This window comes from Saccopteryx leptura, chromosome 1 (genome assembly GCF_036850995.1).
Source record: "Saccopteryx leptura isolate mSacLep1 chromosome 1, mSacLep1_pri_phased_curated, whole genome shotgun sequence".
NCBI lineage: Eukaryota > Metazoa > Chordata > Mammalia > Chiroptera > Emballonuridae > Saccopteryx > Saccopteryx leptura.
This window is the reverse complement of record NC_089503.1, coordinates 196,034,088-196,060,444: the sequence shown is the minus strand read 5'-3', so window position 1 is coordinate 196,060,444 and position 26,357 is coordinate 196,034,088. Positions and strand designations below refer to the sequence as shown.

At 53.7% G+C, this 26,357-nt stretch overlaps 1 protein-coding gene across 1 annotated transcript; it reads left to right on the top strand.

The window, feature by feature from the left end:
- Positions 1 to 1,335: 1,335 nt before the first annotated feature.
- ARSJ (arylsulfatase family member J) lies at positions 1,336 to 25,316 on the top strand. The gene is made up of 2 exons (XM_066384017.1): positions 1,336 to 2,284; positions 22,911 to 25,316. The coding sequence occupies exons 1-2, from the start codon at positions 1,914 to 1,916 to the stop codon at positions 24,280 to 24,282; spliced, it is 1,743 nt and encodes a 580-aa protein (XP_066240114.1). The 5' UTR covers positions 1,336 to 1,913; the 3' UTR covers positions 24,283 to 25,316.
- The last annotated feature ends 1,041 nt before the right edge of the window (positions 25,317 to 26,357 follow it).

The window sequence follows — 26,357 nt, the reverse complement described above, 5'->3', positions numbered from 1 at the left end:
TGACACCGGCACAGGTTCGGTAAAGCCCAGGGCCCTCCTACCTGACTTCATTCTCAGGCCCCATGTCCCACAGGGGTCGGACACCCGGGTGGCACGTCTGCTATGGAACTTCATGTCTCTCGTGGACCCTGCGTGACCACTTGTGCCCTGGTTCTCAGGACTAATTGTGAACAGTGCTTCAGTCTACCATATGTCAGCCCTGCCTCCTGCAGAAGCAGCTAAGGGCCAGGTGTGGCCCTTCCATCCTGAGGGAAGGGGGCACACCTGTGGGAGGGGCCTCCAGGCTCCAGAAACCTCGGGAGGCCCACCAAGCTGCCCCCTGGGCCTCCCAGCATGCTCACTCTCCCAACGCTCAGTCCACTTGGCGGAACATGTCCGGTGACTAAACTCAAAAGAGTCAGACAGGCGCCAGATCCCATTCCCCGGCAGGCAGGTCTTCTACAGCTTCGGGCTGGCTGCAGACTGCTGGCCCCTTTGGCCTCTGGCATCCGCATAGGCATAGGCATAGGCATCGGGCGCCAGGACACACCAACCAGCTGCAGCTGCTACCAGGGTGACCTGTGGGAAGGGAGCTGCCAGAGCATGCTGCAAGTACCAGAGGAGGAGTGCCCAGTTTACAGATGTTTTGCCTGGAGACCAAACAGGAACTTGAGCAACTGTAAAGAATTAAAAAGAAAGGGCTCAGAGAGAGCTACAGTAACGCTTAGGCAACTGGGAGGAGGTGGCATTTCGGTGCCGCGCGTGTAGTAGGTGTTCAGTAGCCAGTGAGGACACTCGTGGGGAAGAAAAGTGTCCCGGCTGCTGGGGGGCAGTCCCGTCCTGCACGCACGTGCCAGACGCCCTCTCCCGTGGGCAGGTACAGCCCCAGGTCCCAGGGGAGCTGGTGACAATCTCGCAGGAGATCACCACCCGGTTACCAGGCGACCGGGGTTTGACGCACAGGGTGGTGACTGTTGGGGGAGGGGACAGGGCATCTCAGCACCTGGGGAGCCACCAGCCTGAAGCAGTCTGGCTGCCCACGGCCCAGAACAGGGAATCCCACCCAAAACTGTTGCAGAGGGGGGTGGGGCGGGGCGGAGGAAGAAACCAGAGAGGAAGGAGGAGCCCCGGTTTTTCTGGCTCTTCCTGGCTCGGTCCCCGAAGGAGCTAGAGAAGTTCTCGAGCGGGACAGCAGGGCCTGCGCTCCAGGACACCCGGCAGAACAGCGCCCGTCGCGAGGCCCCTCTGCTGCCCCGGGAGGAAGTGGCAGGAGCGCCCCGGGCTCCCCACCCCGAGCTGGAGCGGCGCCGTTAGTGATTCATTCGCCAAGTGGGGGCGGTTCGCCAAGTGGGGGTGGGGGCCCGCCCGGAGCACACTGACCGCGCGCAGCTGCCGCCCGCTCGGACGCAGGGGCTTGGCGAGGACAGGGACACTGCGCGGTCCCGCCGCACTTTGGCGGAGGCCGGTGTCACCATGCGCAACGTCAGGAAACTGGCTTCTCACTGCGCCCACCGCCGAGCGAGACCAGGGACTGGCCGGCGTCTGGGAGGGACCAGGAGGGAAGCGCGCTGGACCTTGGAGTGACTCTGAAGGGACCGCCCGGCAGGCCAGCGCCTCACTTTCCCTGGGGAGGGGAAGAGGCCAGGTCACTCTTCTGAAGGTGCGCGCTCTCCAGGTGAGGGATCTTGGTCGTCCACGCGCCCCGAGAGCCTTGCCTCAAGTCCAGGGCTCGGCCTGCCAGAGCTGCCCAGGGTGATGCTCTATCCCTTCCTGGACGTTTTTCCTGAGAACTTCTGGGCGGCGGCGTGGACCGCGTGGATGCTGCCCGCTCAGGGAGGAGGACATCCCGACACATGATGGAGAAAATAGCTCGCCCGCTCCCCTGCCCGCAGAGCCATCACTGGTAGGAGGTCAGGCCGCCCCCTCCCGCATGCATGTGCGCCTGGAGGTGGGGGGGACCCAGCGGGAACACATGGCCCCCCGGGGTCGGAAGGGTACGGGCCATGCACGCGCTGGCAGGCCTCTGGGTCCTCAGCCTCCTCACCTGCGGCTACTTGTCCTGGGCCTACGGCCGCGAGGACGACCAGGAGTCTGGCCACAGGCCGGAGCCCAGCACCCCCACCAGCTCCCAACCGCATCTCATCTTCATCCTTGCGGATGACCAGGGATTTAGGGACGTGGGCTACCACGGCTCGGAGATACGGACCCCCACCCTGGACAGACTCGCCGCTGAAGGCGTTAAACTGGAGAACTACTACGTCCAGCCCATCTGCACACCGTCCAGGAGTCAGCTTATTACTGGAAAGTAAGTGGAACTACTTCATGTGTTTATTCTTTGGAGAAACCTTAAGCATTTAAATAAGATCCCTCTCCTGATTTAGGGGGGTGACAGAAACTGTGTGTGGGGGGGTGAACGACTGCATGAATGAATGCCTGGATGTGGCAATGAGTTGACTTAGGGTCAGTGTTAATGACCCTGAGTGCACGCACCAGTCTGTTCCAGTTTCACGCACCCTGGGAGCCTGCTGTCCAAATTTGGCAACTCTCCCACCAACCAGACAGCCCCAGAAACTGTCTCCTCTCCCCAATCTAGTTGGGTTTGGGGCACGCTTACATTGAGCGCCTGGTGTCACACTGGAATTCACAGTCACCATGACTGACAAGAGGGGCGGACCGGTATTTCTCTGCACATCCTGATTGATTTCTAGAATTGAATACTCAAAGTTGAAGGTCATCACAGAGGGAAGGGGGATGGAGGGCAAGGAATGGAAGGCAGTATAAACTGACCAGTGTCCCCGTGGGACTCCGTTTGGGTCTTTGATTGGACTTCTCCTCCACAATCTAGGGAGGCCACAGGCAATAACCAAGGCACAGTTCTCAACACGCAAGTACATTCGCTGTATATTCAGTGAATTGATGGGTCAAACGTCCCTAAGTTCTCTGCTGCCCCTCATATGCCTGGGAATTTTCTGATTAACGCTAAGAAAACACTGATTATTTGGATGCTTAAGTAAAAAAAATAATAATAATAATTTTTTCTTTTTTGTATTTTTCTGAAGCTGGAAACGGGGAGGCAGACAGACAGACTCCCGCATGCGCCCGACAGGGATCCACCTGGCACGCCCACCTGGGGGTGATGTTCTGCCCATTTGGGGCGTCACTCTGTTGTGACCAGAGCCAGTCTAGTGCCTGAGGCAGAGGCCACAAAGCCATCCCCAGCGCCATCTTTGCTCCAATGGAGCCTCGGCTGCAGGAGGGGAAGAGAGAGACAGAGAGGAAGGAGAGGGGGAGGGGTGGAGAAGCAGATGGGCACTTCTCCTGTGTGCCCTGGCCGGGAATCGAACCCAGGACTTCCACACGCCAGGCCGACGCTCTACCACTGAGCCAACTGGCCAGGGCCAATAATAATTAATATTATTGTTACTGATTTGGAAGTTCAGCCGCAGACAGAGATAAACCGAGACCCACAGTCGGACCACCACAGGACCACGCGTGGAAGCATGGATGGAGGCTTTGGCATGTGTGTCTCGTGATTTCAGTTTCAAGAAACCCTCGCGTCAGTGAAGTTGTTCTTGGAATTGGACCCCACAAGGGTAGCCAGTATCCACTGGAAAAATAAGGACTATTTTGTAGGAATCTCTGTCTTGCAGACACTTTTGCTTACAGAACGATTTCCACTGCTTAGCAGACTGTCAGAATTTAGCATCACTGCCAGCAAGGAAAAAAAAAACCACCCTTTTCTCTCCTGAGAAAGAGAAAGAACTCTGACTGTACCACAGAGTCATTTTAAGGTTAATTGTAGCAGAAAGTCAAAGGCATTTGATGTTTATAAGGGAGCAGATAGTTGGCAGGCAAACACAAAGTCCATCGGTGGCCTGGAGGTCAAGTTCTCGTGTCAAATCCCAGCCACTCTTACTTGGCTTATGAAATAAATGTGTCGTAAGGATTCCTTGAACCTCTTCAACTAACTGTAGAATTTACACTAACTCGGAGAGCCAGCCGCACTCGAACAGCACGTAACTGAGCCCACATTAAGGCTATTCACCAAACATTTAGTGCCTGCCCGGGTCTTGCACTGACAGAATATCGAGGCTTTCCTTTTTTTTTTTTTTTTTTGTATTTTTCTGAAGCTGGAAACAGGGATAGACAGTCAGACAGACTCCTGCATGCGCCTGACCGGGATCCACCCGGCACGCCCACCAGGGGGCGACGCTCTGCCCACCAGGGGGCGATGCTCTGCCCCTCCGGGGCATCGCTCTGTCTCGACCAGAGCCACTCTAGCACCTGGGGCAGAGGCCAAGGAGCCATCCCCAGCGCCCAGGCCATCTTTGCTCCAATGGAGCCTTGGCTGCGGGAGGGGAAGAGAGAGACAGAGAGGAAGGGGAGGGGGAGGGGTGGAGAAGCAGATGGGCGCTTCTCCTGTGTGCCCTGGCCGGGAATCGAACCTGTGACTTCTGCAGGCCAGGCCGACGCTCTACCACTGAGCCAACCGGCCAGGGCCTCGAGGCTTTCCTTTTAATGTTTATGTTGACTTGATGACATGAACAGAAATGAAGCTGGCAACCACCCAGGATGTTTCTCTGATGTCAGAGATCGACTGTCCTGTTCTCTCAATGCCACCGAGCGTCTCGTGAGAAGACTGAGTCTATGGACATTTCTATCCAGGGGCGGCAAGTGTTGCTTCCGTGAGGTAACCGGAACTTCTGTCTGAATTGGACAGCTTAGGGACAGTTAGGGACTCGTAGTTCCCCTCTTGACCAACTGCTGGAACTTTCCTTTACAGGAGGTAACACAACCTAAAAAATAAAATGGTTCTGGCCCTGGCTGGATGGCTCTGTTGGTTGGAGCATCGCCCCAATACACAAAGGTTGTGGGTTGAATCCCTGGTCAGGGTGCACCTAGGAACAGATCCATGTTTCTGTCTCTCTGTCTCTCTCCTTCCTCTGTCTCTCTTAAATTAATTTTTAAAAAATTTTAAAAAGAAAAAGAAAAAGTGGTTCTGGAACCTGGATCTGGGCTCAGCGCAGTATTAATAATGCAGAGCCCAGAGAATATGGTCGCTTGTCATCTTCACGGGAACATGCCTATGTTCCAGATCCCCTGACCTAAAGAAAGAGAAGTGATGGAAATTTAAATGGGCCAAGTTATTTCAAAGGAAAAACAAGGTTATATAAAATATGAGAGGATTCCAATACCTTCACACTCATAAAGAAAGAGTTTAGGTCCTGGTCAGGTAGCTCAGTCCATTAGAGCATCCTCCCAACACACCAAGGTTGCAGGTTCAATCCCCAGTCAGGGCACCTACGAGAATCAACCAATGAACGCATGAATAAGTGGAATGACAAATCAATGTTCCTGTCTCTCCTCTCCTCCTCTCTCTCACCTCCCCTTTTCCTATCTCTCTATAAAGAAATGAATAAATAAAAATCTTAGAGTTTAAACGGTTGACGCCGAAGCTATGTTTGATACTATTAACAAAACAACCCCCCCCCCCCCGCCCTCATGTTATGTTTTTCTGGAGTCAAAAATGTAAGACTCTATTCCCTCCCACTGCACAGATCTTTACAATAAGTTCCAGACCCTTGAGTCACGACATCACGCTCGTCTGGCAAGGCTGAACCCTAGTCGGCCGGTCCAGGAGCATTTGTCGCGTGCAGGATCCCTGAGCAGAATTCAGGGAACAGCTAGGTGGGCCCTCGTCTCTGGACTAGGCTCTCCACTTCATGTGTGCGAAATGGGTCAGCCAGAACACCAGTGAAAGTACACGGATTTCCAGGCCCAACCAGGGGTTCCGTCAAGGGCTGAGCCCAGGAATCAGTAGTGATGTAACACGCCTGCCGCTGGGTCACTATGATATCGCCATTAACAGAACGGATATCGTCAGGGTGTTTGTGTGTTGAATGCGAGCGTCTCCTAAGAGGTCCCTGTGTTCCCAGGTGGTGTGTTTTACTTTGTTTATCCTTCACAGCCACTCTCTGAGGTGCTGCTGGTGTCACCCCCATTTTCTGTGGACATGGCCACAGATTCTGGGAAAGGCAGCGTGGCGGGGGTTCCCGCACACCAGGCTTTTTGAGACGCGGCGCTCTAGGTGCGGAGTCAGCCGGATGGCATAGAGGCTGATTGAGAAACCAGCTGCCTGTGTTGGATTTCATTCATATTTTCTCACTTTTTTTTTTTTACAGTGTTTCAAATGAAGACATGGAGAAATGACACCCTGTCTTCCTTTGAAGCACTGTAAAAAAAACCCAAAACAAAACAAAACAATGAAAGCTTCAGAAAGAGACGTACGTGTTTTTGCAAAATTTAGACACAACTTGATGCAGACTTGAACGTAGGAAAGATTGTCAGTATGAACTGAATGTATATCTTGGGCCATAATTTTGTGTTTTCACTGTTTTGTGACGAATTTTTCCCACTTGAAATGCCACGATGATAATTTTGACCCACAGGGAAGGTAACTCAAATCATGTGTGTTTGTCATAAGATAAGGGATATCAATTCATTTCATCTTAAAACAACCCCTGCCTCTCCCAGCTTCTAAACACCTTAGGTTAATTTTGCTGGTGGTTGAACTTGAAACCAATGGAATTACAGGGAGGGAAGGGAATCTCTCCTGTCTGGCTTTCCTTCTCTCAACATTATAGTTGTAAGATGTATCCATTTTGTTGCCTGTAGCTCTGCTTCATTTATTCTCATTACTGAACAGTGTTGTTTGGTGTTGATGTACTACAATTTATTCACCCTGTCTCCTCCTGATGGACTCCTGGGTTGTCCCAAGTGCTGGAGAACGGCACTGCCATAAACATACTTATTGTTCCTGAACATACGTGTGCATTTCCTTGCCTGTCCATCAGGGAGTGGGTGGCAGGGTTGTAGGGCTGTGCATGGGCAGTTTTCATAGACACTGCCCAACAGTTACTGAAAGGGGTCCACGCTGTCATCAGCAATGGTCCAGTCACGTTCATTCACACATCAGTTGCTCTGGTTGTGTGCTGGTGAGCATTTATGGCTCGGACGTGCACTTCCTTGGTGACTGATGAATTTGAGCATCTTTTCATATTTTTATGGACTCTCCGAATGCCCTTGAAGAGGTGTCCGCTCGCCCATTAGGTGACTATCTCTCCCTACTGACCTGTGGCGGTCATTTACATATTCCGTTCCTCTGCTGGACATTTGCTCCACAGTGCCTTTGCCCGCTCTGCAGCCTGCTTTTTTGCTTGAAATACTGTTTTCCCAACGACCAGAAGGTTTTCATTTCCTCATAGTTTCACGTATCATTGTTTCCTTCTGACGTTCGTGACAGTGGTCTCCTCTTCTAAACGTTGCATTGTTTTGTTTTTAAATTTAATCTGTAAATCTTCTGAAATGGATTTCTAGCATGGCGTTGGTCAGAGTTCAAGATGACGTCCCACGTGGACGTGCATTCTGACCACGCTGTTCACTGAGGAGACGGATGGTACACTGCTCACCTGACTGACGTTAGCGGATAGGGCCGGGTGGGTTCCCAACTCTGCATTGCTCCGTCTGCTCTTGTGCCCATGCGGCATCTCTTCACTGCGAGCAGGTGGGTGTGCCCCGCCCTGTCTTCCCCAAAACCCCCAGAACGGAAAGAGGGGAAAGTGTGAATGCAGGGGGTGGATCGAGGGAAGGACGCAGTCTGGGGAACATGAGGTGTTTGTTCTCTCCTGAAATGTCCTGTTTTCTAAGTGAAATCACAAACGAGGGCCCTGAGGTCTGGAGACAGAAGTAGGAAGCACTTCCCCCAGGGAGCGAGGCATGGGTGCAGCGGAAATGGCTGTGGCCCCAGGCCGCAGTGATGCTCACCAGGATGGGGCTCACAGTCCAAGCAGAGCCTATTGTCGTATCTGTTCTCCTCGCACCGGGTGCAGAGAACGCCCCCAAAGAGGTGGGTTTCACTGGATTTGGGGCTTTGCCGAGCACATGAGTGGGATCACAGACTCCCCATGTGGCAAGGAAAGGGGTCGTCGGGCTCTGTGTTCTCTAGAAAGTGCCAGGGCCCATGGGTCAACTGTCTGGACGGGGCCAACGTGAGGACAGAACGGTGACCTGGGAATGCAGGAGAGACGGGCCGTGGTCATGAAGAGATAGATGCCGGGGGTCAGAATGGCGCAGGGAGCACAGTGTTTGGAAATGGCAGGAACAGGTGCTCAGGCGAGATGGGTAAGTCGTCTCTGGAAGCGAGGAGGGCCTGAGAGCGGGGGCAGGTACTGGTGGGCCACGTCCCTCAGGACCGTCAAGCAGGTGCTGCAGCTGCAGCAAGGCCAGGGAGCCAGCCAGCCACCATCGGTGACGGGGTGGGGACAGGGCCCAGAGTGGATCAAGGACTCAACAGAAAGGAACGTGAGACAGTTGAGCTGTTGGAAGGAGACAGGAGCCCCACTTGTCTGGAAGAGTCAGTGAGGAGCCAAGAGGACAGCGCCCTGCTTCAGGCCCTGTGACCGCGGGGACCGACCAGCCCCCAGTGGAGGGCATCCAGGTGACCAGCGGTCAGCTGGAGCCGGAAGGTGGAATGCCAGGAAAGATGTGGGGGTCACAGGATTTTGCTAACAACAGACTCACAGCAGAAGGCTACATGGGAAGAGTTGGGGAAGTGGAGAGGGAGAGGGGTTGAGTCAGAGAGGAAGATGCACAGAGATGGATAGACTAGAATATCTGAGTGACCGCAGGTATCGGGAACATGGGACTCACAGTGAGGACTCTAATAAATAGGGCTGAAGGGCATGGTGGATGATGTTTCCCCAGATGGTCTCAAGAGCTGGCCCTTCGGGCATCTTTCTGGAGATATTGCTTGAGCTGGGCCTCCTGACTGCCCACTGCATACTCTTACAGCCACACCGTGTGTGGTCAGGCAGAGTCAGGACCCTGGGACCCAGCATGTCCACCTGTGCCTGCTCCGTGCACGGCGGGGCCTGCAGAGGTGGGGGGGGGGGTGCATGCCCCCTCCCTCAGAATTTACAAAGCATTGCTTTTATATATGGAGTTTATCAAGTAACAAAGTAACAATCATCCTAATGTTGCAAACCCTGACAAAGCGGTTCTTTCCGCACCGCCCTCACAGGGGGCGAGGGCTGACCAACCCACTGAGCAGGCAGGCGTGCGGCATACACTCGCCTCTGCGGTGTTGTGAGGACCAGGTCATACCTGCGTCCTCGGCTGTCCACTCCTCCCATCCAAGGCCCGGCTTTCATGCTATTTCTCCACCCAGGGAGGGCTCAATGAGTATCAGTTACTCACAGTTCACATATTATGTTCATAAATATTTACTGAATACATAAATAGTTAGGGAGATGTACATGTCCTGCTTAGGTGTTTAAAAGAGAGAGTTCTCCTGGGACATTGGAAAAGGAGCAGAAGCAGAAGTGGAGAGAGACCCCGGCTTTCAGACCTCCCAGGTCCGTTTCAGGAAGGATGGCTCAGCAGACGGGACCGTTTGGCAAACTGCTTCTGCCTCCTGTCTGACCACGTGGGTTTCTTTTTTCTGACAATAGAATCATGGTCACATGAGCTACAGGCACCTCTCCCCCCCTCCACCCAGGATCCAAGTCCCTAATTTTTAATGAGTCCATTTCTCTCTCTCTCTCTCTCTTTTTTTTTTTTTTGTATTTTTCTGAAGTTGGAAACGGGGAGGCAGTCAGACAGACTCCTGCATGTGCCCGACAGGGATCCACCCAGCACGCCCACCAGGGGGCAATGCTCTGCCCATCTGGGGCGTCGCTCTGTTGCAACCAGAGCCATTCTAGCGCCTGAGGAAGAGGCCACAGAGCCATCCTCAGCGCCCGGGCCAACTTTGCTCCAATGGAGCCTTGGCTGCGGGAGGGGAAGAGAGAGACAGAGAGGAAGGAGAGGGGGAGGGGTGGAGAAGCAGATGAGCGCTTCTCCTGTGTGCCCTGGCCGGGAATCGAACCCTGGACTCCTGCACGCCAGGCCGACGCTCTACCACTGAGCCAACCGGCCAGGGCCAATGAGTCCATTTTTAAAGAAAGACACCCTTGGAAGTGAATCCCTCTTCAGGGGATTCTGTTGGGCTTCCTGAGTGGCTGTTGTGAAGGTGGAAAATGAACTCAGGTGCAGAGGGCTGACGACCCCTCTCCTCCGGGAGATCACACACACGGGACCCACTGAGACTGGAGTCCCTGCTCCCCCAGGGGCGCCTCTGAAAGCTGCTTTTGTCTCTGAGGTTGGCTTCCTGCAGCTTTGTCCAACAGCAAACTCATTGTCACATTGTTACCTGGCCATTGTCTGTAGCCGCCTTTGATGTCGTCTGGGTTTGTCCCCTTGTTCTCGCACCATTCTAGACGTGAAATTTTCAGAGACAGGCATTGGCCCCTGTGCCCACAGCAAAGAAGACTTTTGTCTCTGATGTTGTACATAGCCCGTCTCCCCCCTGACACCCCTAGCACCTTAGCTCCACTCAGACAGGACCTCCGTAACATCAGCAGCCTCCACAGACGTCCCTCCTTGGTTCCCACTGACGAACCCAGAAGAGGGAGAAATGAATTTCAACTGTGCCAGTCTCTTGTCAAACACCCTATTGTTTCACCCTCAGAGGTTTGTATTTTTTGGAAAAGTACGAAATAATTTAGAAAAGGTCACGGAGGATACATGGAAGTTTCAGGAAGTGACTGGAGCTAGTCGCAGTCACAGGGTACTAAGCGGCAGAGCCCGGATCTGAACCTGTGCCCTGTGCAGCTCCCACGCCCTGCTGGCTGCATCCCGTTCTGCCCCCTGTGAAAACTCCTGAGTCCAGTCTTCAGGCCGGTCAGCCTCGCCTCCCTCTCTCGGTCCCAGGGGAACAGGTGACTCCACACCTGACCTTCTCCCTTCTTTGGATTTCAGTTTAAGAGTACTTGAGTTATTCATCACCTGGACAATCTGTTACACGTCCATTCCTCTTGGACCTTCCTCAGAAACTCTGTCCCAGAAGGTCTAGGGTGGACCTGTGGTTCCACACCACTGGCCAGCTGCCCGGAGAGGGAGAGGTGTGACCTGGAGAGCCACACTGAGCGGCCCTGCAGCAGTCCACCCAGTACGCACCCTCTTCATCACCCCTCACCATCCCGGGAGCCCCATTGTATGTCCATCGCTGGCTTGTGACCTGCTCCACACCACAAGCCTGGGGACGAGGGACTGGACATCAAATGTGGCGTGTGGAGGTCGTGGAAAACAGTCACGACACACCCACATCTCAACAGTGGAGAAGATCATTCGGCCAACATCAAACTCTCCAGTTTCTCTTTTGTCTCAAACACCCCGTTCCGATAGCCCCCCAGGGAGGAACGCTGGAGACCTGTCCTTCCACATGTGTCCGGTAATGCACTCACGCCACGCTGCCGCCTGCCCCTTCTCTCAGTCTTCGCAGAGCCAGCGGTGGGACACTGTCCAGCCTGTGGACGGAGAGTTGCTTCCACGTCTCCCGTGTAGCCTGGAGGGACAGAGGCAGAAGCAGGAGCTGGAGGGTACCCCCAATCGGCGTCCTGGTGGACTTGGCGCATTTATGACTTTTTGGTGTGCCACTCACTGTTTCTCTGAAAGAAGTTCCTTGGACAACGTGCAAGTTCAAGAAGATCTGTGGCACGTGTGCAAGTCACGCCATACGCAGCTGCTTTTCTTGCACACCTTATCCCGGAGCAGAGAGCGGTCACCATGGAGTCCGAGCTCAGACGGCTTCCAGAGTGGCAGTCTCAGAAGGTCTCTGTGAGATTATGAAACGGCATGACGTATTTAATCCTTTTGGATGAAATTCTATCTGACTTTACAGTTTTTTTTCCTCATATATGCAATTTAGAGTCCTTTTTGCAAGTTATTGTTACCGGGTGTTTTGTTTGTTTGTTTTTGTTTTTATAAGAAGCACAGAGGAAGCAAACCGTTGTGTTCAGCACACACACGGATGTGTCAGTGCCCAGCAGGAGGGAGGGGCTCGGAGCTGCTGGCTTCTGTTTTCGATGTTCTGTCCTGGAAAGACGGATTGAAAATCTTCCTCCTCCGTGGGACTAACATTCACCTTTGTTGCCATAGACCTTTAAGGACCCATTGCCATTTTCAAATGAACAGTTCGCCAGCTTAATTTTACCACTTAAATGTGCAATGTATCACTTATTTGCTTTGCAGTCATAATGGACTGGTTTTTGTCATGAGTCCATGCAGATTAGGCCCTAAAATAAGTCGTTAAATTGGTTAAGTTTTGCCTGACTTGTGGTGGCGCAGTGGATAAAACTTCGACCTGGAACGCTGAGGTCGCTGGTTCAAAACCCTGGGCTTCTGGCCGGTTGACTCAGCGGTAGAGCGTCGGGCTAGCGTGCGGAGGACCCGGGTTCGATTCCCAGCCAAGGCACATAGGAGAAGCGCCCATTTGCTTCTCTACCCCTCCACCGCGCCTTCCTCTCTGTCTCTCTCTTCCCCTCCCGCAGCCAAGGCTCCATTGGAGCAAAGATGGCCCGGGCGCTGGGCATGGCTCTGTGGCTTCTGCCCCAGGCGCTAGAATGGCTCTGGTCGCAACATGGCGACGCCCAGGAGGGTCGCAACATGGCGACGCCCAGGATGGGCAGAGCATCGCCCCCTGGTGGGCAGAGCGTCGCCCCATGGTGGGCGTGCCAGGTGGATCCCGGTCGGGCGCATGCGGGAGTCTGTCTGACTGTCTCTCCCTGTTTCCAGCTTCAGAAAAATGCAAAAAACAAACCCTGGGCTTGCCTGGTCAAGGCACATATGGGAGTTGATGCTTTCTGCTCTTCCTTTCTCTCTCTCTCTCTCTCTCTCTTTCTCTCTCTCTTTCTCTCTCTCCTCTCTGAAATGAATAAATAAATAAAGTTTTAAAAAAAAACAATTTCATAAATTGGTTAAGTTTTAATGTGCAAGTAATAATCAGTCTGCCCTTTTATTTATAGCATTGGGGAAGAGTGGGGTGTCTCTCCCACCCCTGTAGCTGCCCCAGCACCCCCTCACACATGGTGTTGCAGGGCTGAGCCGGCAAAACCGGAACTCCAAGGCCCCTGAGGCTGAAGGTCCCTGCTTCTCCACCCCCACCCCACGCTGCCCCCACGGCTTCCTGCCCTGAGAAAGCTCCTTGATCTCCCTTTCCTCAGATTTCTGCAGGAATTAACTTCAGCCTCCTCCCGGCACAGACCCAGAAACAGATGTGGTGTTCTCACACGTGCTGAAGAACACAGTCAAGACATGGAGGAGGCGGGGGTGGAGGTCAGGGAGGAGCACAAAGCTCTGTGCGCAGGGGACAGGGACCAGAGATCACAGGACAGATCAGTGCAGGCAGAACTGCCCGGGGAAGCATTAGCATGGACAGAACCCTTGCTCGGGTGGCCTCTGGCTCTGGGCTCTGGGTATGGGATGCTCACAGGCATTGTAGAGGCAGCACACACATAAAAGGCCCGTCTCCAGCAAGCAGCCATTGGCGGATCACCGCCCAGCACGCAAGCTCTGTGAGATCCGTCCCGACCTCCCAGCCAAACCCGTCCATCAGATATGCCGGTGACACGGAACCCTCTGTCCTCAGGACAGTGTGGGCATGAGCATTAGGGGAGACAGGTGTACACATCCAAACCACAGGCTGTCTTCCCCTTTCAATGAGACAAAGGAACACATTTTAGTTTCATTTTTTTTTTTTTTTTTTTTTTTGAAACACAGGGCTCCCTAGGTATTTCATTTGAGGCAGAATTTGAAATAAGCATTTCACTTATTTTCTTTTTGCGAGTATGTAAATTCCATATCCTCATAGTGGGTGAAAACAGGAACAAATAAGATGAGTGATGGGTTTTATCCCATAAATCCGAAATTTTGTCCTAGTTCATACTTCTTGCAAATTATGTTTTATGATCAAAAAAAAAAAAAAAAGCTTCCTAGGGGAACATTATATATTCATTTCCAGAAAAAGTCTGTATTGATTACAAGGGAAGTTTTTTCTATGCGCTGGGCAGGAGGGAGACTGTGTTCGTCGGCAGCAGTGTGATGGATATATTTGGAATTCTAACAAGATGTCGGTCTCTCGGGGACCAGAGGACGGACTGCCTCTGGAAAGACTGGGGCAGATTTCGGGGGCACTGCATTATTTCAGCGACATCCTCGCTGAGAAGGCCTGGGAAGCCCAGGACAGGCAGCCTCGGAGGGCCCCCGCCGCCTCCATCACCGTGCAGGCGCTTCCTGCATGCTCAGACCTGTGGCAGCGCCGAGCCCCCCATGTCTTGGGGCTCCGTTCTTCCAGCATCTCTGACAGCAGTGGCCTTATTTACCTCCACTGTCTTCTGCGCCTTCTATCCCCAGATCACTGTGTCTTCCGTGTCATCTTTGAGCAGGGCAGGGCTGCTGTCCTGCGGTGATCAGCAGGCAGACCGATGGTGCCTGTCCCCGCTCCCCGGGTCCTAGGAGAAGAGGCAGGCGGTCGAGGCCGAGGGTCGACCGCTCTGGCTGTACCCTCTTCCCAGAGCCCCCGGTGACCGCGTGGGGACAGCGTGCCCACAAGGTCTGCACCCCATTCCTGCACTCACATGTCTCAGGCCGGTTCCTCTTTAAGAAGCGGGACCTGTTACTTGCCGAGGGACAGAGGCCAGGACGGAGAGACAGTGTTGGTTTATTCTGGAAAGACCATCAACACTCAATACACTGCAGCTACTATGGCTCAGTCTGTGCTTCCTTTTTTAATATTTTTCTTTTTTTTTAATTGATTGGTACAGAGAGGAAAGGAGAGGGGGAGAGAGAGGGAGGGAGGGAGGGAGGGAGGGAGGGAGGGAGGGAGGGAGGGAGGGAGGGAGGGAGAGAGAGAGAGAGGGAGAGAGAGAGAGAGAAACAGTGATTCTTTGTTCCACTTATTTTTGCATTCGTTAGTTGATTCTCATATGTGTCCCAACCGGGGATCGAACCCACAACCTCAGCAGATTCTGTCGACGCTCCAACCACATCAGCCGGCCCGGGCCTACGTTGTCCTGACCTTAGCTTTGAATACAGACGTCAGTATGGCACTGAGACTCCCAGTGTCCAGGCTGCTTTTGACCCTGCTGCCAGACTTCCTAACCGTGTGGTCCCCCACCTGAGTGCTGATTGCAGACCTTGGAGGTCACGTCCAGTTCTCACCTGGGCTGCCGGCATCTAAGTCTCAGGGACCTGCCTCTCCCACAGGGGCCGGCTTGTCAGCACCTGTTTTTATCGGCCCTCTGTTGCCCTCTAGTGGCCGCTCTCAGCAGCGCCTCGCCCCTGGTCCACCTGGGCTGAAGGGACAGGTGATCCTGGTGACCAGGCTGTTGGAACAGAGGACAGGATGGGAAGCCACCGTGGGGGACATCTCAGGCCGTATTTTGAAGATTAGTGCATGTGGGGGGAAAATGGACAAGTGGCCCCTGAAGAGTCCTGAAAACCCAAGGACAATGTAAGTGTGTGGTCTTGAGGTCAGAAGAGAAAAGTCTGCAGAATAGAAGCCAGGCCAGTGAACCGCTGATGGTGCCCTGATTAAAAAAACAAAACCAACAAACAAAAAAACTCCTACTTGCCTAGGCAACAGATTGTTCCTGAGCAGGCTGTTGACGGAATCAGTGATTGTGATCACCTACCTGTGCTCCATCGAGAAGAACTGTGCCTGAAACATGCCAATCCAGTGTCTTTAGGGAGGCCCACAGCGGGGGAAGTTACGAGGACACTGTATTTCAGTTCCAACAAAAATTATAGAGAAGATAGGCCTTTAAATAATAAATAAATAAATAACTTGGGGTCCTGAGGGCGGGTCTCTGGCCACATCTGGTGAGGCTCTGCCCTGAGTTACTGCTCTCTCCCCTCAACATCTCTGATTCAGTTTGGGGGTGGGGGCACCTATCCTCCAGAATTCTCAGAGAAGAAGGAGGAGTTAGTGTAATGGATAACAAAATCGTGACTTTTCTACGCCTTCCGATGGGGCAGAAAGACGAAGAGAAAACCATCAGGAAATGGAAAATTCTCTGCAGGTTCACAAGTGGAACTGTCCCCCTACAAGACGTAGGAAACCGGCTTCAGAAAAGAGTCCGTGAAAAAGAAATAATAATGTGGGGTCCAGGCTGCCTGTGAACCCCACTGTGTAACAAGCTGCCAGGGACATGGCGGAGAATCTCAACAGAGAGCAGTGCTTGTGGCAGGGCGGGTGAGAGAGCCCCATGACATCTGTCTGCACTGCGTCCATGTCCAAGGGCCAGATTCGAAGAGGGACACCAACCATGTGAGGAACGTGCCCAGGTGGTTCTCTGGCCACCGCCGCGCGTGAGCATCGGCTGACTCGGCTGAGCTGCCCACCGCGGATGCAGGAACTGTCCTCACGTGTGTGCGGGGCTGTGTGCAAGGCGCCCGCGCATCAAGGTTGTGGATGAGCAGGGCCGGGCTGCGTCCACGTAGGAACCTGCTGCTTGCAAACTCTCCTGCATGAAACAGGCTGTCGGGTGGGAAACCAGCCCCGCACACGCCTTCGAGGGGCAGCTGTCTGGGCGTCCAGTGCCTGTCTCTCCAGCCTTCTCCTTCCATGAGACGTGTCTTCCCGTGTGGATACCAGTGTCCTTCGCACAAGAGCCTTCCCTGGTTTGCCTTGACCGCCCCAGTCCCTGCTTCCAACCCTGCAGAGTGGTCCAAGATCGTCACGGATGGCCTTGGGCCTCAGCTGTACACAGGTGTGTGTCTCTAACACGTGTGGTCTGGGCAGCCTCCAAGGAGCCACCCATTCCTGTGCCGTGGAGGCTGCCGGACAGGTGGTGGCGGCGGGGGCCGCTGTGACCACGGGGACACGGTCACCTCAGCACGAGCCTCTCCAGCTGACGTGAGGTGTTTTCATATTTGGGTTATGGAGCCCGATACAGAGCAGACATATACACCTGCTGGACTGGTGGACCTTCTGAAACAAGATCAATAGATGCCCCCCTCCTCACTCAGGATTTCCATCCCAGCCGCTGCCTAATCTCACTCAGCAGAAAGATTCCAGGTCCTGGGCCTTTCTGTTTCTCCTTAGGACCAAACCAGCCTGCCCTCCGGCCTGGCGCTCTCTCCGCGGGCTCTGGGGGTGGGTCTGGGGCGTGTTTGGGGGCAGCTCTGGGGGCACATAGCAGGCCTTGGGCAGCCGAGGGATCTGCTTCGTCCCAGTGATGGGTTCCCGCAGGGAGCCCTGGGCAGGTGAAAGTCCTTCCCAGAGAGGAAGTGGACAGCAGGTGTCCCTCTCCTTCCCGCCAACCCAGCCGGACGCGTCCTGAGCGACCACATGTCCATGGATTTCATCAGAGCTGCATGTTCCCTGATGAGTGGGTGGCTTGCACCTGTGCAGCCCGTGCCCCTGTGCCCCCCAGAGCCTGGCACTCACCACATCTGACCCCGTTCCCACACAAAGGCTCCCCTACCTCCTGCAAGCTGCCAGCCAAGCCCCGGGTGTGTATGGGGAGGGGCGGTGACCTCAGCGTACGTGGAGGAGCTGGTGGGTCCACGAAGCAGAGGGCAGCTTGTTCTGTTTTCATGCCTTGGGTTCCTCATTCTGAGCGGCATAATGAGCACACCCACCACAGGTAACCATGAGGGGGCAATGGGGAGAAGGAGGCAGAACCTTAGCCCACGGGGGCCGCGGGGTGCGCCCCCGGCAGCACTGGCCTGTGGACGACAGTCTCGTCTGTTTTCACGCTGGACATGGAGGCGGCCGCGAGCACCAGCCACTGGGCACTGCAGACCCAGCACAGGCTGCCTCAGCTTCTTCCGGGGCCTCTGCTCCTTGGTGAGAGCCCAGAGGGAAGGGGAGAGGTCTCTGGGAGAGTGCGGCTTCAGGTCCACCAGAGAGAAGGGCCATGGACGGCCACACGTTCCGATCCCCTGGAGCCTCTGCTGCAGCCACAACACAAGAAATCCCTAGACAAGCCCAGGGCTGTCCCCAAAGCCTGGGGGAGGCAGGACAAGGCCACACCCAGCTCACCAGTGATGTGTGCCACGTTCCCGGTGGGACCAGGAGGGCTGTGACCAGAGCCAGAGCTACAGAGGCTCAGGTGCCAGAGCTGTGGGCTCACCGTGGGCCCGCAGGGTGCCGGAGCTGTGGGCTCACCGTGGGCCCGCAGGGTGCCGGAGCTGTGGGCTCACCGTGGGCCCGCAGGGTGCCGGAGCTGTGGGCTCACCGTGGGCCCGCAGGGTGCCTGCAGAGGCACAGGTGCCAGAGCTGTGGGCTCACCGTGGGCCCGCAGGGTGCCGGAGCTGTGGGCTCGCCGTGGGCCCGCAGGGTGCCGGAGCTGTGGGCTCGCCGTGGGCCCGCAGGGTGCCGGAGCTGTGGGCTCGCCGTGGGCCCGCAGGGTGCCGGAGCTGTGGGCTCGCCGTGGGCCCGCAGGGTGCCTGCAGAGGCTCAGGTGCCAGAGCTGTGGGCTCACCGTGGGCCCGCAGGTGCCAGAGCTGTGGGCTCCCCGCAGGGTGCCGGAGCTGTGGGCTCACCGTGGGCCCGCAGGGTGCCGGAGCTGTGGGCTCGCCGTGGGCCCGCAGGGTGCCGGAGCTGTGGGCTCACCGTGGGCCCGCAGGGTGCCGGAGCTGTGGGCTCACCGTGGGCCCGCAGGGTGCCGGAGCTGTGGGCTCACCGTGGGCCCGCAGGGTGCCGGAGCTGTGGGCTCGCCGTGGGCCCGCAGGGTGCCTGCAGAGGCTCAGGTGCCAGAGCTGTGGGCTCCCCGCAGGGTGCCGGAGCTGTGGGCTCACCGTGGGCCCGCAGGGTGCCGGAGCTGTGGGCTCACCGTGGGCCCGCAGGGTGCCGGAGCTGTGGGCTCGCCGTGGGCCCGCAGGGTGCCTGGGCGACCAGCCTTCAGGGCAGGGCTGCAGAAATACTCACTCACGTTGCCCCCTGCCCTGGGGTCTGACACAGCCTTCCATGGGTGTCCCTCCAGGAACAACACCCCTGGTTGGGACTCAGTGAGTGTTCTCATGAGGTTGGCACTTAACCCTTAGAGTAGTGAGTTTTTTTCATGCTTGCTGACCCCCAGGAGTGAATTTTGGTTTTTGGTTGTTTTTCTTTTTTTCAAAAAATGAAATTAGTTCCAGTTCCAGTTTTTATTAACTTAAAATCATGTTTGTTTGATGCCAATTTGTGGAAACAAGAAGAACATACATTGCCTTTTTCTAATGTTGCCTCACACATGTGCGATTGTACTCTGGAGGGTCACGAGGCACGAGGAGGTACAGGAACGTTCGTACTACTCAAAGTTAATTTTTTAAAACTAGGTAAGGGCCTCCGTAAAAATAGCCCCATGTCCTTAATGAGCCTGAGTAGAATAGCTCACTTCCTGAGACTCCTTCGTCTAAATTTCATTTTTATGTAAATTTATGCAACAGACGATGAAAGCTTCCCCCCTTCCCGCCATTGTTCTCTCCGTGGAAAGAATCAAGCTCACAGTCTTGGCGTTTGTCTTTTCTCTGTCTCTCTTCTTGAGCACACACACCCTCCTGTTTATTCATTCATTCATGTCATGTAAGGTGATGTGGACACAGCAGGTCCAGCCTTGTCCCCCTGAAACTCACGGTTTCTATTATAAAAATATAAGGAAACAACAGACACTCTACCGTGACCAGAAGTGCCTTCCCTGGGCGGCTAACCCTGAGCACTTGTCCACAGGGCACGCGGGGTCCCACCAGATGGGTCTGATTTTGTGCCCTAACCATCGGGGATTCCTAGCGTGCACAGAACTCCTGGGACCCACAGTTTATCCTGGAAGTGTTCTGAACTTACAAGGGCGCATTAAACACGCCGTCGAACTAAAGCCGTAGTGTGGTATTAGCCAGGTGTGGACAAAGGAGAACTCAGAAAGGACTACTCCCAGCACTCGGTGACATAAATTAATATTCGATAAGGTCACACAGTTCTTCTCAGTGCCTGGTGCCCAGCTGCATGGCCCAGGCCTCTGTCCTTGCCAGCTGGCGGGAAAGGGAGAGGGGGTGGCTGTTGATTGTGACAGACTGACAGACGGCAGCTCTAGGTTTTACGATCATCCCCGTGGACTTGGCTTTACATGCTAGCCAGACAGTGGCCAAAGAAAATCCACTAAATTTAAAAATCTTTTTTTTTCTTTAGCCCACATGATTATAGCATTCAGAATATATTATGTGAAAACCCCATTTTTAAGCTAAGTTGACATGATTCAAAGAAAGGAGTTAGCTTCTATCAGAGCACCACAGACAAGCTTTCATCAAACACCCCCACGTCGTGATGTGAACTTGGTTTTGTGGAACGACTCAGGGGCGCCCTGTGTCCTCTGTGGACACAGGAAGCTGTTGAGTCCAGAACCCGGCATCCTAGAAGCAGAAGGACCCTCATGACCTCTGCCAATTCAGACACGCGTTTAGCGATTCCTGGGCGGTGAGCATCCAGCCGACTCTTTGTTTTCTTGTTTTTCTTTTATTTAGAATTTTTTGTCTTTGTTTTTGCGCGACTTGACACCGGCCTCCTGCGATGCCATCCCTTAGTCCTGACTGGGTGTACTTTGCAGTGGAACAGATCAGCTTGTCCGTCCCCCGTCCACCACGTTAAGACAGCGGCAGGTCTGATGGTCATTCTGTATCCTCTCTGGTCCTCACTCACGAATCCTGTCCTCTCCGGTTCTGGGTCCAAAGTGCACACGTGATCTGCCCACTCAGTTCCTGTCACCCCCACTAGAGGGCAGTCAAGCCACCGTCCTCTCTGACTTGGGCTCCGAGGGGAGCAGAGAAACACTGTGTCCATTCTCATCCCCGTGACCAGCCTTGGGCACCAGCCATCCCCACCCTGGAGACCCACACCTGAGGGCGACACAGGATGATTCTCTGGATTGAAGAAGAAATTACCAGAAATTCTATTCCATCTTGGTCATCCTTCCCACCTTCTGTTTTGTGGAAGTGTTTCATCATATTCATAAACCAAGTACAGTAGTGCCTGTATGGAATTGATACAATGAATAAACGCACCTGCAGTGACCACTGTGTTCCAGACACATTCCTACAAGCACAGAGTAGTGTCGTTACTCCTCAGGATTTGTTCTATAGAGGATATTCTCTCTATAGAACACAGGTCATACTGACCTTTTCGCTCTCATTTTTCTTTGCATTTTCTTAAGTTCACGGTCTGAGACATACTGCTCACAAAGTCTGGCGGGTGACTGGTGTGCAGCGTGGAGGGGGCCCCTCTGAAGGCTGCCCTGAGCTGTGCCCGGACACCCTGCAGCTCCTGCGGAAGGACCGCGCATTCCCCGGCAGCGGTGGCGGCGAATCCTGGAAGGAACACACAGCTGGTTTAGGCCCCCAGCTGGACATTTAAATACACATTGAACTGCCCACCCAAGCCATCTGTGACCTACTGACCTCTCCGTAAATCCATTTGAAAAACAAACTACAACAACGAAAAAATGATTTTGATCTGATATTACTCGGTGTAATTGGGTTCCCTGACACGGTCACCTTCATTTTCTCAGAATTTCTGTATTTTCGAGTTCAAAAGTCTCTGTGAACTTACAGAATAACTACAGAATCCATACCTTTGAAAGATGTCACGGACTGAGAGGCACATTTGGACTCAAATGGAAAAGTCACAGACTTACGTAATAATAACCATCCCCTGGAAAGAAGCCCACAACAGAACACCCGCGGGGCAAAGAAAAATGCCAGAAACTTATACTTACTTGATTTTAATGTCCCGAAAGGGTTACCACATTTCCAAAACCATTTTGTATGTACGTGTAATTTACTTTTTTTAAAGTACACACTCCAGGAGACAAGGATCACTTCCTGCTACTTGGGGTGGGGGGGGGAGACCATTTAAGAACTTAGCAACAAGATTTATTCTGAGAATGCTTTTCCACACCACGCACCTGAAACTAATAGAATATTGAATGTCAACGGCAATTGAAAAATGTTCAAGTTAATAAAATAAGATGGTTTTTCAACAATAACATGAGTCAGAAAGTTTCTCTTTCTCTTGACAGATCGAACAGGTTGTGGACCAATTATAAAATATTTCTGACAGTCAGGAGATTTTTTTGTATCATTTTTTTTTTTCATTTTTCCGAAGCTGGAAACGGGGAGGCAGTCAGACAGACTCCCGCATGCGCCCGACCGGGATCCACCCGGCATGCCCACCAGGGGGCAATGCTCTGCCCCTCTGGGGCGTCGCTCTGTTGCATCCAGAGCCATTCTAGCACCTGAGGCAGAGGCCACAGAGCCATCCCCAGTGCCCGGGCCATCTTTTGCTCCAATGGATTCTCGGCTGCAGGAGGGGAAGAAAGAGACAGAGAGGAAGGAGAGGGGGAGGGGTGGAGAAGTAGATGGGTGCTTCTCCTGTGTGCCCTGGCCGGGAATCGAACCCAGGACTTCTGCACGCCAGGCCAACGCTCTACCACTGAGCCAACCGGCCAGGGCCAGCATCAATTCTTTATTGTGGCACCTTAGCTGTTCAATGATTGCTTTCTCATATGTAGCTTGACCGTGGGCCTTCAGCAGACTGAGTAACTCCTTGCTCAAGCCAGCGACCTTGGGCTCAAGCAGGTGTGCTTTGTTCAAACCAGATGAGCCCGTGCTCAAGCCGGCGACCTTGGGGTTTCAAACCTGGGTCCTCCGCATCCCAGTCCGATGCTCTATCCACTGCACCACCGCCTGGTCAGGTTCATATGCTTTCTTATGCTAGATCTTGGTGTCACAGAATTAAAAAAAATTAAAGGTGACTCCAATACATTCTGTTACAAGAACTTTCAAAACATGTTGAGATAAGTGGTGAGATCTTTGTTTCCAAAGGACTAACTGAGTCAAATACGTTTCCAGGTTTAATAGGTTGCTCATGACGGGTCAGACTTGAGTTCACAGGACAAAGGCAGAACTGGTCGTTGTTCGTTTGGGGCGAAGTTTCTCTTCCTCAAAGCGTCCTGTAAGGATTCAGCATTCTATGTAGAAGGTCTCTTTTGCACTGACGAGCTCTGTTCTCTCCTGCCCAGGTATCAGATCCACACTGGACTCCAACACTCGATTATCAGGCCCACCCAGCCCAACTGCCTCCCTCTGGACAACACCACCCTCCCTCAGAAGTTGAAGGAGGTGGGCTACTCCACACACATGGTAGGCAAGTGGCACCTGGGCTTTTACAGGAGAGAATGCATGCCCACCGGGAGAGGCTTTGACACCTTTTTTGGCTCCCTCTTGGGAAGTGGTGACTACTACACGCACTACAAGTGTGACCGTCCAGGGGTGTGTGGCTACGACCTGTATGAAAACGACCGCGCGGCCTGGGACCACGACAGCGGTGTGTATTCCACACAGATGTACACGCAGAGGGTGCAGCGGATCCTGGCATCCCGTGACCCCGGGAAGCCTCTCTTCCTGTACATCGCCTACCAGGCAGTCCACTCCCCGCTGCAAGCCCCCAGCCGGTACTTGGAGCCCTACAGGTCCATTGTCAACATCAACAGACGCAGGTACGCAGCCATGCTCTCCTGCCTGGACGAGGCTGTCCACAACGTGACGCGGGCTCTGCAGGCGCACGGTTTTTATAACAACAGCATCATCATCTACTCCTCGGACAACGGTGGCCAGCCCGCGGCCGGAGGGAGCAACTGGCCCCTGAGGGGCAGCAAAGGGACCTACTGGGAAGGGGGCGTCCGGGCCATCGGCTTCGTGCACAGCCCCCTGCTGAGGAACCGGGGGACAGTGTGCAAGGAGCTGGTGCACATTACCGACTGGTACCCGACCCTGATCGCACTGGCTGGAGGGCAGATCGACGAGGACGTCCAGCTGGACGGCTACGACGTCTGGGAGACCATCAGCGAAGGCCTGCGCTCGCCCCGGATGGACATTCTGCACAACATCGACCCCATCTACACCAAGGCCAGGAATGGCTCCTGGGCGGCGGGCTACGGCATCTGGAACACCGCCATCCAGTCGGCCATCCGGGTGCGGCACTGGAAGCTGCTCACGGGGAACCCCGGCTACAGCGACTGGGTCCCCCCTCAGGCCTTCAGCAACCTGGGCCCCGACCGGTGGCACAATGAACGGGTGACCCTGTCCACCGGCAAGAGCGTGTGGCTCTTCAACATCACGGCTGACCCCTACGAGAGGGTGGACTTGTCCGGCCGCTATCCCAGCATCGTCAGGCAGCTGCTGCGCCGGCTGTCCCAGTTCAACAGGACCGCAGTGCCCGTCAGGTACCCCCCCAGAGATCCTAGGAGCAACCCTCAGCTCCATGGGGGCATCTGGGGGCCCTGGTACAAAGAGGAGAGCAAGAAAAAAAAGCCGCGCCAAAATAAGGCGGAGCGCAGGCAGATGGGAAGGAAGGCGAAGAAGAGACTGCAGGAAGCCAGCGCAGGTCCCTGATGCGGCCTGGGTGTCCCTCGGGGGTGACCGCCTCCCTCTGCTGCTCCACACCATCCCGTCCTCCATCTGGCACCCGTTGGCTATGCAGACGGCGAGTGTGCACTCGACTCTGCCGCTGTCCCCACGTCAGGCCTGTCTTCCTGCTGGGCAGCCTGGAACCCTGCGTTCGGGCCAGAGGTCAGGGATGCCCTTGTGGGGGGTCTGCTTCCCTGCTCCTTCATGCACGGTGTTCGTGGTGGAAACAAGTCCGGCCTCCGTGCCTCCGTCAGTGACCAGCACTGTGCTTTAGAGTCTGAGAGGGACACTAAGCTGACATGGCGACATGTCCCCGGATGGGAGTGCCAGGGCAGCCCAAGGAACACCGCCGTCAGAAAGGACAGTCACTGTCAGAACGGACAGTCACCGTCAGAAAGGACAGTCAGAGGTTGATTTGCCTGAAAGACCTCGGGAACTGTGTGTTCCTCAGAGAGCAGGGGTGTGTCCGTGATGGGGCTTAAGGGGGTCGTCAACCAGCTCCGGTTCATGTGTCCTTTTCTTTCCTGGGACGGCCAGTGGCCGTCTCTCCTCCCATGTGAGGGGTCGGCAGGCGGGAAGGTGAGCACACTGCCAGAGTGCGGACGTCGCTGTTCACATAACGCTTTCCTGGGAAGCATTTCAGCATGAAGCACATAATTTATTTTTACAGAAAAAAAAACACTAATTATTTTGTGTTCTTGAAATGCTATACAAAGGACTTTTAATTATTTTTATTTTCGACATACTATAAGAATAATTTTATATATCTTTAAGATGACCAAGCACTGTAACACTATAAGTTACTGTCACACTGTGTGAATTCATAGACAATATAAAGAAACTTATGCAAAAAAATAAATAAATAAATAAGAATCGTCATTGTTCAACCATTACCTTGAATATGGTAAGATGAATGTATCCCTCACAAAGGACTGGAAAGGCAGTGTTTGTACCGAGCTGAGCGACACCATGATTGTTTCTATGATAAACACCTTATTTATGCACCTTAATTATTAAAATGATTTATTTTATGGCACCAGCAAATTTAGTGTGGCTTTTCTGCTCTGATGTCTAGATAACAAACACATCATTCATCTTAAAAGTCTTCACAACTAGGCAGCTGAAGGTAACAACACAGTAAGTAATAACAATCTTACAAACAGACGTGCTCCTTGGCTACTGATTATACATGTTCTCTCATTGACAGATAGCACGTGTAGTGAGCCTGCTCTCTCTCACACACACACAGTGGACACGGGGTGGGGAGACAGAAATAAAGATGGATCCTACCTGGAGTGGCCACCGTCCAGTCTGGAACTCACAGCTGCAAACTCACACCATGAGGAGGGTCAGAAGCGCGCAGTCTGTGTGACCTGTGAGCAGGCTGGCGTGGTGACTGCAGGCCCTGGCGTTTTCTCTAAGGGGCCCTCTCTTAATGCATAGGCCGCTATACAACCACAGAGGTAGGAGCACGATGCATGAGGTGACGGGTGTTGGTAAAATGGGTGATGGCCGGCGGCCAAGTCTGAGCACGCTGAGATCGGCATTCCGGGGGCCGCCTTTCTTGGCTCATGGACACCGGTAAGAGAATCTGGAGACAATTGCTGAACAACTCACTAAAATGGACCAAATGATTAAAAATCTCGTTGGAAACATTTCCCTTTCAGGATACACACTTCCATTTCATTATGTAGGAGGATAAAGTATCATTTCCTGCGTTTGTCTTTTGCCCATGGTAGATTTAAGGGGGTCTGCAAAATGAAAGGCCTGTTTCAGAGCCCTGGTTTCTTAGTGGCACGTAAGAATAACAATGTGACTTACAGTAGACGGTGTTTCCCAGTTCTCGCTGTTGTTCTGTTCAGAAAGGGCTCTGAGGGAATATATAAGTTCAGGAAATGCTGAGTTAAAACAGTTAAAAGGGTGGCTTGAATGCAGACTTTCTGAGGGTTTTAACATCCAAGTTTTCCCGTTAGATTTCTCACAGAAAGGAAATTTTTATGTAGTCTTTTCAACTTTATTTCACCGTAAAACCCTTGTCTGCAGCACATGGCACAGGACGA